Genomic DNA, 19,920 nt, shown 5'->3' on the forward strand with positions numbered 1-19,920 from the left:
CTATAATGTTTATTGAATTTAAATAGTTGAACACGTATAAAATTCTCTCAAGTGTGCTTGTTTTGGCACATGATAGAAAATTCACAAGTGTGCTTATGTGAGCACATGATAGAAAATTCACAAGTGTGCTTATGTGAGCACATGATAGAAAATTCACAAGTGTGCTTATGTGAGCACATGATAGAAAATTCACAAGTGTGCTTATGTGAGCACATGATAGAAAATTGACAAGTGTGCTTATGTGAGCACATGATAGAAAATTCACAAGTGTGCTATTTTAAGCACATCATAGAAATCTATTTGCCATTCTGTTATTAATTTGATAACATTTTATTCTGTTTGCATATTTGTGCAACTGCTTTTTATTACTTGATTACAATTAAATCATCATCTGATTTTACATATTAAAGAATGCAAATGATAACATCACCTAAAAGCTTATAGCTTCCCAGCACAATAAAACTTAGATAAATTCTGTATAAATTAACATCATCTTTGTTTAAAAGACCATTGAAATATAGAGGTGAAACTATTTGTGGGTGTCTGAAGGTCACATGCACTGTCAGAACTTGTTGGTTTTCAAAAAAGAATTCATGACATGGCCAGTTCTTGATACTGTTGTCCATATTGAACAACAAAATCAGAGTAATGTAACACTCCTCACAGATTTAGCCGTTTGTTGTTTACGTGCTATGATTAAAAAAAGTGTTTTATATATGGCAAAGATTCATGCAACAAAATTTAATTGTTTAAATTTGTGTTGTTTAAGGGAGCAGTCATTACATAATGAATTCTTATATTGACTGATATTTATGGTTTCTTTTTGTTGTTGTTTTTGAAGAAGCGGGAGGTAACACTTGATGTTGATTGGTTATGTATGTTGGGTGTTGTTATTTTAAATTTGATAACTTTGCTGTGCTTAATGTTGCAATAAATGTATGACTTTTCTTCTTATTTTAAATTGAAAAGAAAAATTTTACATGAGATGAGTAAAGATATTGATAAATTAGTGTATGGTGAAGGGTCTGTGATTTTGATTGTGTCCAGAGTTTGTATGCTGAAGTTTAAAGTGCATTTACATTGTATTTTAATACTAAATTGTAAATCAAAGCCCATGTTATGTTTGCTTACAATAGTGAAATGCTCATTCCAATATAGTGTAAAAAACCACATGCTGAAATAGTGAAGGCATACCAAAATGGTGAAATACTCATTTTAAATAGTGTGAAAAAAGCACAACTAAAATAGTGAAATGCTCATTCTAAAATAGTGGGGGGAAAAACACAAACCAAATTACCAGTAGTGAGAGCATGCCAAAAATATTAAATGAAAAAAAAATGTGTTCAACCTTAGATTATGCAATTTAAGATGTTTTTTATAAATTATATCAAATTAGTTAGACTAATGATTCACTTATAAATTTTTTGAATAATTTTATAAATAATGATAAAAATAAATAATGTCATTTACATGTACTATTAAAGTACTTGTTAGATTGGTAATTATGCTTAACCAAATGAAATACAAATATGAATAGTCCTATATTTTTAGGTGGTTCTGACAAAACAGTTTAAAGCTTAAGAATTTTCAATTTAAAATATAACCATTTACCTGCTAGAATATAAAGTGTTGGTTGACTAATTTCAAATTGTCACCTTAGTGCAGTGACTGGTTCACTCCTATAAGATAAAGAAGAACTCAACATGTTACTCCACTAAGGTGACGAAATGTTCATCTTGATATTCAAAAAATTGATAATGGACATTTAAAAAATGAAAGTTGGACAAGTCCATATAACAATATTCAGCAGGATAAGGGGTTAATATATAAATAATCATCATTCATTATTTGATATAAGATATGTTATATGTGAGATGCTACAATGTTTCAGAGTATCAGATTGTCCTATAGGGGAACACCAGTCAGCAGTACTAAAGTACAGTTTGTTTCATATGTTTGTTAGTTTAGTTTCAAGTTCATTACAGTTAGTGGACCTCAACATGTCATACTGTAAAATAGTCTCACATGATGTTATATAGAATGTTTCAACTGTACATGTATATATATATTGCAAAGCAACCATAGTATTTCTTATAATTAAGTATAATCTCTGTTTGTACAAATACTGAAAGTGTAAAGAAAGAAGTATGATTTCTGATTGCACAGTTTCATTAGTAATTTTTTAAATAATTTCCCCAAAAAAGAAGAAAAAGAGTGTTTACATTTTTTTTAGTCTGAAGTTTAAATTAAATTGTGCAGATTCTCTTAAAGTGATTGTGAGACTATTTTCTCTGATACAAGGTTACTGTTCATTCCATTTTAGTTAGAAATTTGTCCAACCATGTACTGGTACCACAGGGGCTAATTTAGAATGTGTTTCTAGACAATAGTTTGAATGCTGGAAGTGGAGGGGAAGAAAAACTCTACCTTGTAGTACACCATTACCATGTGTGTGATACATTGTTACCATGTTTGATTTGTTCTCTAGGATTGTATGTGGAAAAAGAATAGAGCATATAGCTTCTCCTTGTAGCACACCCTGTCATTTAACTTATAATGTCACAACTACCAACATATGGATATTTTCATGGGAATTGGAACACCACCATAGAATAGATAATATATTAAATCAAGCTAGACAATTACAATTTTTTAAAAATTATTTTAAATGGCATTGGAATACAGTACTCCAAATAAATTAAATAAGCAAGATTTAAATCTGTGTGAAAAAAAACTGTAAGATAAAAATTAGAAGAATGCCTATGATAAATAAAGTCTTAATGTAGCTTTTACTTGTAGTTTAACTGTATTTTTTCTGTTTGACCAGATTTGCTTATAAAAGATTTTGATAAGTTAGTTAATGCTGTATTTTATATTACTGGTATAGTTCAATACTACACCAACAGATGACAGTGTAGAAGCTATAGACAATGCTATAAGAGAGAAAACTGTTGAAGGGGTAAATAAGTGCACATGGTTGATGCAACAATAGCATTTGCATTTTGGGTCTAGTTTTTCAGTTTTGAAAGTCAGATTTATTTGGTAGAGGCCAGTAGCTCTTCTGTTTAAAGTATATCCTTTAGCTATGTGGTGAATTTAGCGTGATTTTTGGGGAAATATTAAACTTGATTTAGGGAAAAAGAAAAGCATCAAATTGGTAGACATTTGATGATTGTTTTAGAACCTTTTGTTGATATAGATATGTATGGTAGAGTAAATTTGTCCTCATCATTATTTAAAGATATACTTATAATGATCTATATAAAGGTAAAATACACATCAATGTTGTTTTTTTTTCTATGTAATTAATATTTTCTGCTTATGGATGTTTTTATTTAAATGTATTTTTGTAAATGATTATCAGTGATTTTGAGTTTTGCCACTAAAACAAAATATTTTTTAAAACTTTGTTAGAATATGGTAATAAGGTATATGACTTTTAAAAGCATTTTCATTTTCCATAATTGCTTTATATTTGAATATTCTTGTAAATGAAAGTTTATAATTATCCTAATACAATTTGAGAAGGGAAACTTGTTGCAAATTCTTAATATCTAAAATGGAACTTGTTGGTAGCAAAATACTTGTATGATTTATGTTCATTGGGTTGGATTTTTATTTTTTATGTTGTTATTTTTGTTGTGATTTTTTTTGTTTCCGTTTGAGATAATGCTATCATAGTTGTTTTATGCAGCTTCTTTTTCCAGCAAAAAAAAATGTGCATTTTTTACTTTATAATTTATGATATTCTTTTAAATGTTAACGTAAAGTAAAAATTTTAATCAAAAACCTTTTTATTTTGGTTTATGTTACTATATCGTACCTAACTTTTAGGTCTTTAAAATTTTGTGAAATAACAATTTGAATTTCTATCAAAATAGCGAGTTTTTTTAATGTTTTATGATAAATGAATTTTTTATATGAGAATAATATGTTTATTGTTAAAAAATATATTTATAGTTAAAAAATATGTTTGTATAAAAAAAAAACCAAAAACTTTTACTATAAAGAGTTTGTTTGTGTTTCCAGGTATTACAGCGTGCCTTCCAGAAAACACTTGATCCCGTCATCAACTTTGTACTTAATGATGCTAAGTAAGTTTTCCTCATTTCCTTTGTACAAAAACATTACCATTCTTCAAAATTTGGGAACCAGCCATTGTGAGTTTGAGGCTTTCCAGTATTGAAATATATTGCAATAAAATTGTGAAGCCAATATACTATATTAAATTGTAGAGTCAGGTTGGACAGCATGTATGTTTGGTCTGATTTGGTACTTTACTGGTGGAATAAACTGTCAGGAACAAGAAGCTATCCGGCTGTCAATAATTCTACTCAGGTGCCTGCTTGTACTTGAAATAATGCATGGAGGAGCACCTGAGGTCTTCCTCCACCAGTAAAGCCAGTTTTGTTTTTTTTGGCAGACTCACGGGTACACAACTTTACACGATAAACTTAAGCAATACAGTCGTTAAAATAGCACACCCCTGCAACTTCTGCTTTTTATTGTTGATAATAATATGACCTTTGGAAACATGATTATAGTACTGACAGATTATATGTTCTGTTTACAGACCCAGGTTAAAGTTGTCAGAGGTGGGGATGTTTAAGACATGTCTCGGGCTACTGGCAGCCATGTTGGCAGACAACATCGAGATTGGTGGCGAACTTCATATTGAACGTCTGTATCTGTTCTGTCTTATCTGGACATTTGGTGGACTTCTAGATGCAAATGATCGTAAATCATTCAGTGACCTACTGAAAAACACTTTCAACAGCGTAAGAACATAGTTGACTTAAATTCAATGTATTCTTAAATCAACTACCGTGCTTTATATTCCATTTATTCATTTCATGTAAAATATGTTCTTCATAACAAATAATATTTTTGACAGTTTACTTTAATCAAGATAGTAGATAGTAGCCAATGTAAATAAATTGCAAAACAAATGAACTGGAAACATTTATACTTCATAACTATGATTATTTAGGTACAGGGTACATGACAATATGCCAGTTTATTTATACTGTAGATAACTATTATAGTTTGTATGTGGTGTATATTACTATGATAATTTTTTATAGTGTACAACACTATGATAATTATTGATAGAATGTATGACTGTGAAAGTTTATTTATCATGTACATGACTGTGTTAATTTATTTACAGTTTGCCAGACGATGATCGTGACATTTGTGTATTTGACTACTATGTTGACGAGTCAGGAGAATGGGATCCCTGGATTTCTCGTGTTCCGGAGGCCGTGTATGCAGATAATCAGAACATGTTAGGAGAAGTGTTTGTAGATACTGTTGATACTATACGTACCAGAATTCTAATGGACTTTGCTTCGGCCTCAGGCCAAAATGTTCTGCTTGTTGGTCCACCAGGATCGGGAAAGACTACTCTGATTGATGAATTCATGGATTTCCAAGGTAAACAACTTGGGGAAATGTTAGCTGATTGATAGTGTACTATCAAGTATTACTATACAGTTAAGACATTGCTTTTCTTGCATTGAATCCAACAAAATCTTACATAAGATAACTTATTGTGGTTATATATTTTAAGGAATTATTGAGAAACAACTTTGTTGGTGACTGCAGCTACTGATGCTATTAAAACTTTTAAATAACTCCATAATTTGAGGGTGAGGTGTGAGACAGCTGAAACTCATATACCATAATGAAGGAGTTATGTCTGTTTCACACTAATCCCTCAATATGAACTTTTGAATGTAGAATTCTACTTTAAGCCAAAGTTAGTGGGCATGGATGATACTTTGAGTTAACGACTGCTGTCTAATAACTGGCTTACTCAAACCAAGCCTACAATACTTTCAGTTTTGCAGAGTTTGGCAATATTTTATGGTACCCACTATAACTTTTCACATAAGTGTACTATCATTGTTTCAATATACAAGACTTGGCTGTTCAAATAATAGAATAAAAAAATAAACTGTTCAAAAGTTTGGATTTTGTTTTCTGTCACAGATTCAGCAGACAGCATTTGTAAGCGGCTAGTATTTTCTGGGGCATCAACAGCCAAACAGTTACAGCAATTTATTGAGGCAAATATCTACCATAGACAAGGTTTCGTGTATGGTGCGAAGGAGAACAAGATGTTGAAAGTGTTTATAGATGATGTGAATCTACCAGTACCTGACCAGTTTAATGTGCAGAGATGTAACCAGGTATTGTTGTTACACATTTATATATCTATAGATTTACAAAATGTTTCTGCTGAATAAAGGACCTGATATGTATGCAGATGGGGACTCTATCTCTGCCTAGGTCTTATCCAAGACTACAGTAAACATGGCACAAATAGCTTCCTCAGTTAGTGCTGTAATGAATTAAGATTTGCTTATAACATTCCAGGGAAATTTTACTGAAAATACTTGCTCACCATTAAACACATGCATTTATCACCTAAACTATTATCGTGAAAGTCAGGAACTAAATTCTGAAAATGGAAAAAGTTGGTTTGCCATAAAGAACTTGAAAACTAGGCAATAATTGGCTGACTTAAAAATCACAAGAAGACTATCTTCTATTAGTTCCGATTGTGAAAAGTAGCTGATACTAGATAAGTTAACAAGATTTGTTACTAGCATCAAGAGTTATTTCATATATAGATATATTGTAAAATGTTTTTGTTCTTTCTTTCAGTTGTTACGACAGTTGCTGGATGACAAAGTATTATGTACGCAGCAGAAACCATTTGAGTGGAAGACAGTCGAAGGTTTGAACATTATATCTGCCATGTCAATGAGTGAACATCCCAGTGTCAATAACCAGATGCTCTCATCAAGACTCTTGGTAACATATTAATACCTGTCTTAATCTTGATTGGTAACATATTTTCTGCATGTCTCATCACTTGTTTGGTAACATATTTACTTACAGTCTTATTTTCTTTGCAACATAATTTCAGACAGCATGTTTCATTTATCTTGGTAACATATTTACTTTGTGTCGATCTAATCTTGCTTCATGTTTTGTGCCAATGTACTTAAAATTTAGATTAAATCTTTAAAAGGATTCAGATTTTTTTGTGAACAAGATGCAGTGTTTATCTAATAAGCTACTACATTATTAGTGAGTATAATAGTAATGATCTGTTGTTAATGTTTCAGCGTCATTTTGCTGTATTTAACTTACCTGGACCACAAGATGAGGCTCTTAAATCAATTGTACATGGAATACTTGAGGTATGCATACAGTCTTAATGAACATGATGTCTTTTTCCAGTATTTTTAAGTTTTAAGTATATTGTAGTATTTTTGCAAATTTTAGTATTTCTTCATTTAAAAAAAAAAGAAAAAGATTCGGTATTTTTCAGTTTTCTTCTAATGTAATCATTCTGTAAAGACAGGCATTTCTTACGAAAATGAAATAATTTATGTATAGTGTAACATCTTGTAATGTTATCTTGTGTCAGGCTAATGTAACGGACAACGACAAACCAGGTTTAGAGATAGATCTACACAACAACATAGTGAAGGCCTCGTGTCAGATCTTACAGGCGTTACAGAATGTGTTGAGACCTACACCACTGCCTGGTAGATACCACTACTTGTTTACACTGAAAGATCTTACCACATGTTACCAAGTAAGTTACTTTTTAATAGTATCCTCAAAGTTACTATTTTTAGAGTAGTATCCTTAAGATTACTGTTTTTAGTACATGTATGGTCAAAATTAGTAACGTGAAGTGAAGATTAATGAAGAATCATTTTAAATTTTAAATGACTGCAAAATTTTGAATATTATGAAGATATATTCAAAGTGTAATACACACAGATAGATGGTGTTCTTATTCAATTTTATGTATGTTTTAACTTTATACCAAATAATTTGTATTCTGGACATACCTTGTTTTAAATTTGGAATAGTTCATATTGCTGCTTTAAGGTATTTCAATATCAAAAAATGCTAAAATTGAAATACAAATTAACCAGTCTGCTCTAGATGTACTGAGAAACAGACTGACATAATTTTATATTAGTGGCATAGGCAAGTCAAAATTGACCCTAACATTCAAAGGTTCAACTGCATTGAAGGATTTATGATATACAGAACAACTTCAGAGTTGCCCTTTGTTGAGCAATGACCTCCTTATAACAACAATATCCTTTTCTTAAAGTAAGCCACCACCAAGACATTACCATAAATTTAACTTCTAGACAAAGTCCTCTCAGCATGGACCAAAATCTTTTGTCTCCCATAGGGTGTTACTTTACAAATGTACTGTATGTAATTATGACCAAGATATGAGTACATTTATAATGTTTAATACATAATTACACAACAACTAGATCAATACAAATGTGAATTTGGAGAGAAAAAAAATGTTGATGAATGTATTTCTTAGTTGAAAATGACCTTATTTGTATATATTTTAAAGAGTATGATATTTGAATATTCCAGTGTTTGAAAAGACTTCCTGATGAATCTATGGCTGATGAAATTATGGTTGTATCACTATGGAAACACGAGATGAATAGAATCGTTCGAGACAGGATAGCACGTAGTTCGGATCTCAACTGGTTTGATGAAATCATGGAGAAAACTATTACTACGGTAGATATTTTATTGCTCACAATCTTACTTGAGACCTTCCTTAAAAATTAACATAGTAGAACAGACATTTTAAGTTGATTTTTTTAAACCTTGAAGTCAGATACGTAAAAATTTAAAAATAATCTTTAAAGAATAAAAAATTAAATCTTTCGGCACATGTTTAGATGACAGCGTGTTTATTATCTCAAAATAAAGGCATCATGTTAAAACTGGTTTTAACTTATTTAACATCTATATTTTGCATTATTACATACTTTTTCATAATTTCAGTTCTGGCCAAAACTGGACTCACCGTTGCACGAGCATTTCGTCACATTTCCAACAGATGCTAGACTTTACCAGAGACCTGTTACATCTATGGGTGCCAAACATTTCAAGGTAACTTAAATACATGTACCATCATCATTTGATATTATTCTCTAACATATTTTTCTATTATGATAATCAATTCAATTTTGTATTTCTATCTTGGACTATGACTGAATTATTTGTTATTTACCCCTTATGAATTTAATAAGTTCTGTGTTTAAAGCTCTTTAACTTATATAAAACAAACATGTATTTAATTTTTTTCAATGTTTCTTTTCTATACATTTTAATAACTGTTTGATAAGATAGCTGCAAGCAGAATATTTAATAATTTTTTATAAGAATGAAGTATGAAAGTTCATACACTTGTTTATGTTTTCAGATACAGTTACAGCCAGTGGAGACATTGAGAGATTTACACTCATGTCTACACATGCATCTGACAAGATATAACGAGGAATTTGGCAATGTCAGACTTAACATCATGTTGTCAGATTTTGTCATTGCCCACATTATCAGAGTTCACAGAATACTCAGCTTCCATCATGGGTAAGCCATGGTTGTTATTATATTAATATTTGTTTTGTATTTGTCAAAACCTTACACCGCTAAATTTGCTAAATTTCTAAGTTTAATAAGGGTCCATCCATCCATTCAGGCATTGAGAATACGGACCCCAGACATGCCTCCAGTCCTGTCTATCCCTTAAGTCAGTAAGTCCCTGACTTAAATTACTGTTTAATTCTGATTACAGAGGGAACATGCTTCTGGTAGGTGCTGTAGGCTCACATCTAACTACCCTGTGTCAGTTAGCTCTTCATGTAGCAGATGTCAACACACTGAAAATGGACACCTCCAAACAGAGCAACTTCTTTGATGGTCTGAGATCAGCTGTTAGACTGACAGGATCGGAGGGGAAAATACTCACTCTAGTATTCACTGTAAGTATGCAAACATGGAAACTTTCATAATTAATAGTTTGCTCTTGTTGATATCATGATTGAATGTTGTATCTCATGACTTTACTTGTTCTATATACTTTTACTCTTTTTTTATTAAACATGACATAACATGGTTATATTAGTTGATGTATTAGTTATATGACCTGTTGTATATGGTTGTTATAAAACCACATTTCTAGGCAGAGGTGACTTAGCAAAGAATTATTTACATAATTATGTTCATGTTATATGTCAAAAGTCTTTGTTAACAAATTTGTAACACCAAACAATTTCTCTCTATGCTTAAAATGAAAATTTTAAAAATTTGCAGCACCTGTGTATATAGAATATATGCACACCATGATTGACCAATGAAAATAATGTAACAAATGCTTATTATGCCCCCATTTCGAAGAAAAGGGGGTATATTGCTTTGCACTTGTCGGTCCGTCGGTCCGTCGCTCCGTAGACCAAATGGTTTCCGAGTGATAACTAAAGAACCCTTAGGCCTAGGAACTTCAAACTTGGTATGGTGATTGGTCATGACCAGTAGATGACCCCTATTGATTTTGGGGTCAAGGGGTCAAAGGTCAAGGTCACATTGACCTTGTAAGCAAAAACGGTTTCCAATCAATAACTAAAGAACCATAAGGCCTAGGAACTTCAAACTTGGTATGGTGATTGGTCATGATCAGTAGATGACCCCTATTGATTTTGGGGTCAAGGGGTCAAAGGTCAAGGTCACATTGACCTTGTAAGCAAAAACGGTTTCCGATCAATAACTAAAGAACCTTAAGGCCTAGGAACTTCAAACTTGGTATGGTGATTGGTCATGATCAGTAGATGACCCCTATTGATTTTATGGTCAAGGGGTCAAAGGTCAAGGTCACATTGACCTCTTGGGTAAAAACGGTTTCTGACAAATAACAAAAGAACCCTTAGGCCTAGGAACTTCAAACTTGGTATGGTGATTGGTTATGACCAGCAGATGACCCCTATTGATTTTGGGGTTAAGGGGTCAAAGGTCAAGGTCACATTGACCTTGTAGGTAAAAACGGTTTCCGATCAATAACGAAAGAACCCTTAGGCCTAGGAACTTCAAACTTGATATGGTGATTGGTCATGATCAGTAGATGACCCCTATTGATTTTGGGGTCAAGGGGTCAAAGGTCAAGGTCACATTGACCTCTTAGGTTAAAACGGTTTCCGATCAATAACTAAAGAACCCTTAGGCCTAGGAACTTCAAACTTGGTATGGTGATTGGTCATGACCAGCAGATGACCCCTATTGATATTGGGGTTAAGGGGTCAAAGGGCAAGGTTATATTGACCTTGTAGGTAAAAATGCTTTACAATCAATAACTTAAGAACCCTTCGGCTAAGGAACTTCAAACTTGGTATGGTGATTGGTCATGACCAGCAGATGACCTATTGATTTTGGGTCAAGGGGTCAAAGGTCAAGGTCACATTGACCTTGTAGGTAAAAACGGTTTCCGATCAATTAACTAAAAACGCTTAGGCCTAGGAACTTCAAACTTTGTATGATGATTGGTCATGACCAGCAGATGACCCCTATTGAGTTTTGGGTCAAGGGGTCAAAGGTTAAGGTCATGACCAGTAGATACTTGATAACCCTTATTAATTGTTTGATCACTGGGTCAGAAGTCATGCATAATAACCTTATCACATGACTAACTGGCTGCAGATAGGGGGCATACATGTTTTACAAACATATCTTGTTGTTGTAAATGATGTTATAATGATAGAAATATTTTATTGTAGGCTCGTGACTTGGAAGACCCAGTGTATTTGGATGCAATTAACAGTGTTTTAATCAGTGGAGAATATCCACACCTCTTCTCAAATGATGAACTTGAAGGTTTACTTATGGCTATTGGGCCGTCAATGAAGAGGGAGTTCCCAAGCATGTCGGTTGACCCTATGAAGTTCTTTATTGCTCGTGTTAGATGTAATCTTCACATGATTATCTGTATACAACCTGGACATAAACTGCTCCAGATTGCATCAAGGTTTGTATAAGTCATATTGGATTACGATTTATTTATCAGTCATATTGGATTACGATTTATTTATCAGTCATATTGGATTATGATTTATTTATCAGTCATATTGGATTATGATTTATTAATTACTTGTTACATATTGGATAATGGTTTATTACTAGTAATGTATGGTTGATAATTAACAGTTATAAACAGTAATATTGTACTTTCAATTATTTGTCTTTAATTCACATATTTTTGCTTTGTTCTAATATGTAATGAAATCATCAACTCTGTTAAATGATTATAATTTTGTGATATAATTGAAATGCATATATACACAACATATTTATATAAGCTGGCTTTTGTTTGTTTGTACAGGCAATACCCAGGCTTATTGAGTGGTTGTAACATTAACTACATGTGTGATTGGCCGCAAGAAGCTCTCCTGGGAGAGGCCTCATACTTCATTACCAAAAAAAAACCTTTTCAGAGGATTTTTAAGAAACTTAGGGAAAGGGTTTACCTTTTAGTTTTAATTTTTGACATATGATTTGAACTTTTAAAATTTTAAATTTATTTACATAAACCTTTTAAATACTATGTTGTCACCTTTCTTAAAGATTAACAGTTTATTTTAAAAATCTTGTTTATAGTTGCAAATTTGGTTTTTTGATTTCTTTGATGAAATAAATTTTAAAAATTTTTCTGTTCACTTTTCAAATTTCCCCGTATGCTTTAATTGGCTTTTTTTTAAATTTCAGATTTATATAAAATTTTTTTCTGTAAACATTGAGAGGGTAATTTTATGAATTTCTATAAGGGATTCTTTGTAAATATGTGAATTTTATTTCAAATTTTTTGTAAAAATTTTATTTTTAAATGGGCAATCACCACGTGTCTAGCCAACATACATAGTTTTGTGTTACGTGACTGTCGACAGATGCCTTGGGCAGGTGACCTTAGCCCTGAAATTACACTATCTTCTGTTAAACAACATGAGAAGAAGAAAGAACAACTGAAAGTGACAAGTGCCAAAGTCCCGAACCTTCCATACTCCAAACTTATTCTAAATGAGAGAATCAGGTATAGAGTTATAATACAAGAGAATTTACTTAAGGACCGTGTAGTCACCCTTAACCAGTGGCAAAATCCGCAGCTACTTCAGAATTTCTTGCATGCTACTTTGGTCATACCATAATAAAAACAACAATCAGGAGTGTTTTATTGTTGACTGCTCCAAAATGTTTACTTACCTACAGAGAACATTGATATACATGTATATGTTGCTTTTGTCATTATGTTATTTATAATCTTCTGCAGTGATGGTAATTCTTTAAAAAAAAAAAAGGGAAATTACCTTGGATATGATTGTTGGGTTTAAGATTTTTTTGAGGCCTTAAAGTTATTTAAAATTATAAAAGGATTTTTGGGAAAAAAATTAGAAAAAATTTGTTTTTTTGATTGAAAAAATCGAGGAAACCCGAGATTTCTAAGAATGAAATGTTTGTGGGGCCGACCTTTTCCCAGATTCCCTGGAGAGTTTCAGATTCTTGTATACCCTCAAATCCAAAGAAAGAACTCAAACTGTGGAGCAACTCAAGTAAGATTTATTTATCACATTTCACTCCAAATTTTCCGAAATTTAATATTTATGAATCAGAAATACAGAACTGAAAACATATAGGGAATTGACAAGGGCTAGAATTATACAAAAGGTGTTTGGGTTAATAAATTTCTTTTTGATGAAGCAATATTTCACAGATAGTTTGGTTAAAGGTAATGAATTACCATATAATGTATTATAGGAAGTAACAAGTTAGAATTATTTCAAATGTCCATTGAAGATTAAAATAGAAATTACCTACTTACAGGAAAGTACTAGCCACACTGGATCAGACACGAAGTGATGCCAAAGTGATGAAAAAAGCCATCAAGAATACAACTGGGAAGTTTGAAGATGCCAAAGTACGGACAGAGGAATTGTTAGAGAAATTGACACACAAAGCGACAATTTTGGAAAAACTGAAAGCTAAAGTAGGATTATCTACATCACTAGATGCTTACCTGCATCTGAACGAAATGGAAGCAGAAGAGGTAGAAGAAGATGAACTTCTCAAACAAGGTCAGTTTGTTAAATATAATTGTGTAATAAAGACTTTTAATAACAGTATAACTCCTGTACAGCATTTACACCCTTTGGTAGACAAAGGTTTTGGTTGCAGTGCAGAGCTGTTGCTCTACAGTGGAAATTTATTGTGAAGCCCTTTGGGAAAAGTACTGGTTTTTGTAAAAGAGGGGGATTTCCCCTCAGGGGGGACCTTGTAAGGGGAAGGGGCTGTTTTTTATAGAATTACATTATATAGGAAAATTTTAAAAATTTAAAGGGTATTTTTTCTTGTTAAATTTTTTTTCAGAAGGGAAAAAGAAGGGTTATTTAAAGAGTTTTTAAAAAAAATGCGTGAAAGGGAAACTTTTAAGAGCGTGGGGGTTTTCAAAAAAAAAAGGGAGGAACTAACAAATTTCCCAAAAAACAGGTTTTAAAAGGGGGTAGAAAACAAATGGGTTTTTCCAAAGGAACAGGTAATGGTTATTTGATATACTGTGGGCTTTTTAGCTCACCTGACCACGAAGTGGTCAAGGTGAGGTATAGTGATGGGGCTATGTCCGGCGTCGTGCGTCGTCAACAATTGGGTTGTTAACAGTCTAGCAGTCACAGTTTTGATTGGATCATCATCAAACTTTGTCAGAATGTTTGTCTCAATGAAATACAGATCGAGTTCGAAGATGGGTTATCTCGGGTCAAAAACTAGGTCACAGGAGCTAAAAAATAGAAAAAGCTTGTTTAACACTCTAGAGGCTGCAGTTTTCATCCAAATATTCTGGAAATTTGTCAGAAAGGTTGTTTTAATGATATCTAGGTCAAGTTCGAAGATGGGTCATCTCCGGTCAAAAAAACAAGGTCACAGGAGCTAAAAATAGAAAAAGCTTGTTAACACTCTTAACAATTGGGTTGTTAACAGTCTAGCAGTCACAGTTTTGATTGGATCATCATCAAACTTTGTCAGAATGTTTGTCTCAATGAAATACAGATCTAGTTCGAGAAGATGGGTTATCTCGGGTCAAAAACTAGGTCACAGGAGCTAAAAATAGAAAAAGCTTGTTAACACTCTAGAGGCTGCAGTTTTTCATCCTAAATATTCTGGAAATTTGTCAGGAAGGTTGTTTTTAATGATATCTAAGGTCAAGTTGAAGATGGGTCATCTCCGGTCAAAAACTAGGTCACAGGAGCTAAAAATAGAAAAAGCTTGTTAACACTCTAGTGGCTGCAGTTTTCATCCAAATATTCTGGAAATTTGTCAGGAAGGTTGTTTTGATGATATCTAGGTCAAGTTCGAAGATGGGTCATCTCTGGTCAAAAACTAGGCCACAGGAGCTAAAAATAGATAAAGCTTGTTAACACTCTAGTGGCTGCAGTTTTCATCCAAATATTCTGGAAATTTGTCAGGAAAGTTGTTTTGATGATTTCTAGGTCAAGTTCGAAGATGGGTCATCTCCGGTCAAAAACTAGGTCACAGGAGCTAAAATTAGAAAAAGCTTGTTAACACTCTAGAGGCTGCAGTTTTCATCCAAATATTCTGGAAATTTGTCGATGATATCTAGGTCAAGTTTGAAGATGGGTCATGTCCGGTCAAAAACTAGGTCACAGGAGCTAAAAATAGAAAAAGCTTGTTAACACTCTAGTGGCTGCAGTTTTCATCTAAATATTCTGGAAATTTGTCAAGAATGTTGTTTTGATGATATCTAAGTCAAGTTTGAAGATGGGTCATGTCCCGTCAAAAAGTAGGTCACAGGAGCTAAAAATAGAGAAAGCTTGTTAACACTCTAGGGGCTGCAGTTTTCATCCAAATATTTTGGAAATTTGTCAGGAAGGTTGTTTTGATGATTTCTAGGTCAAGTTCGAAGATGGGATATCTCCGGTCAAAAACTAGGTCACAGGAGCTAAAAATAGAAAAAGCTTGTTAACACTCTAGTGGCTGCAGTTTTGATTCAAATATTCTGGAAATTTGTCAGGAAGGTTGTTTTGATGATTTCTAGGTCAAGTTCGAAGATGGGTCATGTCTGGTCAAAAACTAGGTCACAGGAGCTAAAAATGGAAAAAGGTTGTTAACACTCTAATGGTTGCAGTTTTCATCCAAACATTCTGGAAATTTTTCAGGAAGGTTGTTTTAATGATTTCTAGGTCAAGTTCAAAGATGGGTCATCTCAGGTCAAAAACTAGGTCACAGGAGCTAAAAAAAAAAAAAGAAGCTTGTTAACACTCTAGAGGCTGCAGTTTTCATCTAAATATTCTGGAAATTGGTCAAGAAGGTTGTTTTGATGATATCTAAGTAAAGTTTGAAGATTGGTTATCTTCGGTCAAAAACTAGGTCACAGGGGCTAAAAATAGAAAAAGCTTGTTAACACTCTAGGGGCTGCAGTATTGATTCAAATATTCTGGAAATTTGTCAGGATGGTTGTTTTGATGATTTCTGGGTCAAGTTCGAAGATGGGTCATCTCATGTCAAAAACTATGTCACAGGAGCTAAAAATAGAAAAAGCTTGTTTACACTATAGTGGCTGCAGTTTTGATTCAAATATTCTCAAAATTTGTCAGGAAGGTTGTTTTGATGATTTCTGGGTCAAGTGCTAAGATTGGTCATGTCCGGTTAAAAACTAGGTCACAGGAGCTAAAAATAGAAAAATCTTTTTAACACTCTAGTGGCTGCAGTTTTGATCCAAATTTCTTGGAAATTGGTCAGGAAGGTTGTTTTGATGATTTCTAGGTCAAGTTTTAATATGGGTCGTGTCCGGTCAAAAACTAGGTCACATTGCCCAAATATGAAAAAATCTTTATAACACACTAGAGGTCACATGTTTGACTCAGTTGTCATCAAACTTGGCCATGATGCTTGTTTAAGACATTGCTTGGATGCGGTTGTGTCAGGTGAGCGATCCAGGGCCATCATGGCCCTCTTGTTTAGGGAATAAGTTGGGGGATCTTAAGCCACACTTTTTTAAAGTAATTTTACAATTTGTCTCCATCATTGATAGAGGTAAACATAATACGTGATGATAAAATTGTAGAAAGAAATTTTATTTTTAAAATATTTTAATCATTGTTATGTCTATAAAATGAAAGCAAAAAGTCATTCTAATGGTATCCAGTGACTTGGGTAATAGTTTTTATGCACAAATGTTTTATCAAGTGTTGATCCCGGTGTAGGAAATTTGTTGTAGTAGACTACTGTCCCTTTTGACAACCATCCACCCCACCAGCCAAATGTTCCCACAGAAATGATCACATGATCGCAGTGTGATATCAAGGCAAGATCAACACCTTTCTCCGTATGATAGTATGTACTGTACACCAGATTATCTCCCTTTATGTACTCTCTACACCATCTCATATCATCTGATACAATGATGAAAGTTATATTTCCAAAGTTTGTTCTATAATAAGTCATCGCTCTGTGAAAGTATTCTAAAAAAAATGAAAAAGAAAATAGAATATATTTACTAGTTTTTGTGAAAATGAAAATAGATAAGTTTATATCAAAGTCAGGTATAGCCTTGTTTCCAGTCTGTCGATCTCTTTCTATGCTTCTGTTCTGCAAATGACAGATCTGATATCTGGTCTTTGATACTATCAAAAACATGAACAAATATGAAATAGCGTGTATGTTATGAATAAGCAGGTTCTATGTAATGTTAAGCAAAACAATCAACTCCTGAATCCCAGGCTAAGTCAGGTGTTGCGTGATTTGACCCTTGTTCTTCCTAATTATGCTCTTAATTCTTGTAAGATTTTCTTACATGAAAATGTGTTATGCAAAAGAATTGTAGATTCACACCCAACTTTGGTCATGACCGTGTTTCCAAATAACCTGATTTGTTTATTTGGTTAATTGAGACACTAAAGAAATACATTTATAAATTAAATAAACCAAAAAAAAGCACTTTACCAGGTGGAACTTCAACACGTCCAAGTTTCTTTTCATAAGCACTTATAAAATCACCTCTTCTCACATGTACAGCAACTGTTACATGTCCAAGTGGTACTGTCTTTTGTATGAACTCTAGTGCAGTGTTCAGCAGATGTTTCTTAAATCTAAGATAATGCCTCACTTTGGCAGGTACATTATTGAAATATTTGAAACTTTGAAACCATCCATCTAAAGACCAGTTTATATGTATGTTAAGATTTTGACTAAGTTTTAAGCTGATGTCCTGTGTATAATTGGCATCTGAGAACGTTTTAAATGTTGATATATTCAAAGATTTAGAGAAACTCTTTGGAAATCTGAATACTTCGTCTAATTCAAATTGAGACATTTGTAAAAATGGAGTAAAGTTTCCCCTTTCTGCAATACCAAGTAAGCTGGCTAATTGAAACATTTGATTACCAAGTTTACCCTTGGCTGGGTGCATTGTGATATAAGTTCTACCTTTCTTTTGATGAACATTTGTAGGTTCTTTATTTTTCATGGCATTATTCTTGTCTTGATTATTCTTTGGTATTTCTTTTATAATGTTCTTTACATGTTTGTCTTGAAAATTACCATTTTCATTTTTCCCTTCTCTCATTTTATCATTAACTCCACCAGTGTTTCTGTGATCTATTTTAGCCACTTTTAAGTTGTTATTTTTCTCACGAAATTCAGGATGGCTCCAAAAGTATTTTATGTAATTTTCATCAAAAGTTTTTGGTATTGCATGATTTTCTTCATAGATTTGATCAAGTTTAACAGCTAAATCATCCTGTAACGTATTGCCTATATGAATATTCCCCACATCATGATCAGTATCACTATTTTGTTCTATTTCATGTTTATAAGCTGATTTCTTTACATGTTCAGTTTCAACATTGTCGTCATACATATGATAAACTGGTCCATTGTTTTCATTAGCAAGAGCTATTATCTCCTCTAACTTATGTTTGTTAACTGCTTCGACTCTTTTTGAAAGAAGAGCTTTATCTTGGTTACCAGATTTTTGATAAATTGGCTCTCCCTTTTCATTCGAAGTATTCCGTTCATCATTCATTCTTTTTGATGGTATAAAATCCATTTGTCCTTTTTGATTGGAAAACATATTCCGCTTGCCTGACTTAAAGTTTTTTGAATGAGATATCTGTCTTCTTTCCATAGAATTTTCTGCTGAATTGTATTCCATATTTGCTAGTTTTTGTGTTTTATATTTACTGGAAAGTTTGTGTTGTGAAGAACCTTGTTCACTTGATATTAAGAAAGAAAGACCTGCACAAAGTATAATAACATTAATGGTAAATGTTAGAACTATAATTACTCCAATCTGCTTTTTGGTCTTAAACAAAATCCACCCCTTCATTTCTGAAGCCTTGACAGAATTAAATAAAAAAATAGTTTCAAATACAAGCATAAAGTCATTTGTATTGTCATGCGTGATTGGGTACTTAAATATTGAATTACTTTTAAACAATACTTTTTTAACGTGTCCTATATTTCTTTGTTTATAATTTATACTATAGATTTTCTTTACCAATGAATAACTTAGGCTTTTAAAAACTCTTAATGGCCTTGATTAGAACATTATAATTTGATTGTTTATTGATCAATATTACATTGCATGAATGGACCATTATTGTTGGTGTGTTTCTAGGTCATGTATTAACTTCTAAATCATCATATGAACTGTTCTTAATAATCATATAAAAAAAGTTTATGCTTTATTCAATTGTTACTAGCACTCCCCCATCCCACTCTATAAGAATATTGGGCCTAGACTCTTGGATTATTGAACCCATTTTACAGACCCCACCTTGCAGGGATACAAAAAACTCTTTGCTAAAAGTGCTAACACTATGAGATTGACTAATCCCCAGCCACTTTGGTGCCAAACAAAATCTCCACATACATTGTGAGAACAGATGAAAGATAGGAACTTGGTACATTCCCCCCACAACCCACTTCCCACGATTAACTCACCTGTTAGACAGACCACATATATGTTGGCGTCTAAATTAAACATAACATGCAGATTATCAGTTCTGATAAAAAAAT

The 19,920-nt window shown here is 32.7% G+C and overlaps 2 protein-coding genes across 2 annotated transcripts in view; one reads left to right on the top strand and one right to left on the bottom strand.

Moving 5' to 3' along the window:
* The window catches only part of LOC132726216 (dynein axonemal heavy chain 5-like), a 127,640-nt gene that overhangs the window by 66,996 nt on the left and 40,724 nt on the right, over positions 1–19,920 (top strand). Inside the window, exons 61-78 of the mRNA XM_060711495.1 lie at positions 1,892–1,936; positions 2,888–2,959; positions 4,030–4,094; positions 4,574–4,789; positions 5,171–5,436; positions 5,995–6,194; positions 6,673–6,822; positions 7,140–7,214; positions 7,445–7,615; positions 8,434–8,586; positions 8,857–8,964; positions 9,278–9,444; positions 9,650–9,836; positions 11,619–11,866; positions 12,221–12,359; positions 12,783–12,925; positions 13,347–13,442; positions 13,714–13,964. Of these exons, the coding sequence (XP_060567478.1) occupies positions 1,892–1,936; positions 2,888–2,959; positions 4,030–4,094; positions 4,574–4,789; positions 5,171–5,436; positions 5,995–6,194; positions 6,673–6,822; positions 7,140–7,214; positions 7,445–7,615; positions 8,434–8,586; positions 8,857–8,964; positions 9,278–9,444; positions 9,650–9,836; positions 11,619–11,866; positions 12,221–12,359; positions 12,783–12,925; positions 13,347–13,442; positions 13,714–13,964 (2,752 nt within the window). The remainder of the gene's footprint in view (positions 1–1,891; positions 1,937–2,887; positions 2,960–4,029; positions 4,095–4,573; positions 4,790–5,170; positions 5,437–5,994; positions 6,195–6,672; positions 6,823–7,139; positions 7,215–7,444; positions 7,616–8,433; positions 8,587–8,856; positions 8,965–9,277; positions 9,445–9,649; positions 9,837–11,618; positions 11,867–12,220; positions 12,360–12,782; positions 12,926–13,346; positions 13,443–13,713; positions 13,965–19,920) is intronic.
* LOC132726203 (uncharacterized) lies at positions 16,938–19,394 on the bottom strand. Its single transcript, XM_060711478.1, has 2 exons — positions 17,845–19,394; positions 16,938–17,363 (listed from the first exon to the last, which is right to left on the bottom strand). The coding sequence occupies exons 1-2, from the start codon at positions 19,277–19,279 to the stop codon at positions 17,029–17,031; spliced, it is 1,770 nt and encodes a 589-aa protein (XP_060567461.1). The 5' UTR covers positions 19,280–19,394; the 3' UTR covers positions 16,938–17,028.

This window comes from Ruditapes philippinarum, unplaced genomic scaffold (genome assembly GCF_026571515.1).
Source record: "Ruditapes philippinarum isolate M1 unplaced genomic scaffold, ASM2657151v2 ctg1127_1_1_1_1, whole genome shotgun sequence".
NCBI classification, from domain to species: domain Eukaryota; kingdom Metazoa; phylum Mollusca; class Bivalvia; order Venerida; family Veneridae; genus Ruditapes; species Ruditapes philippinarum.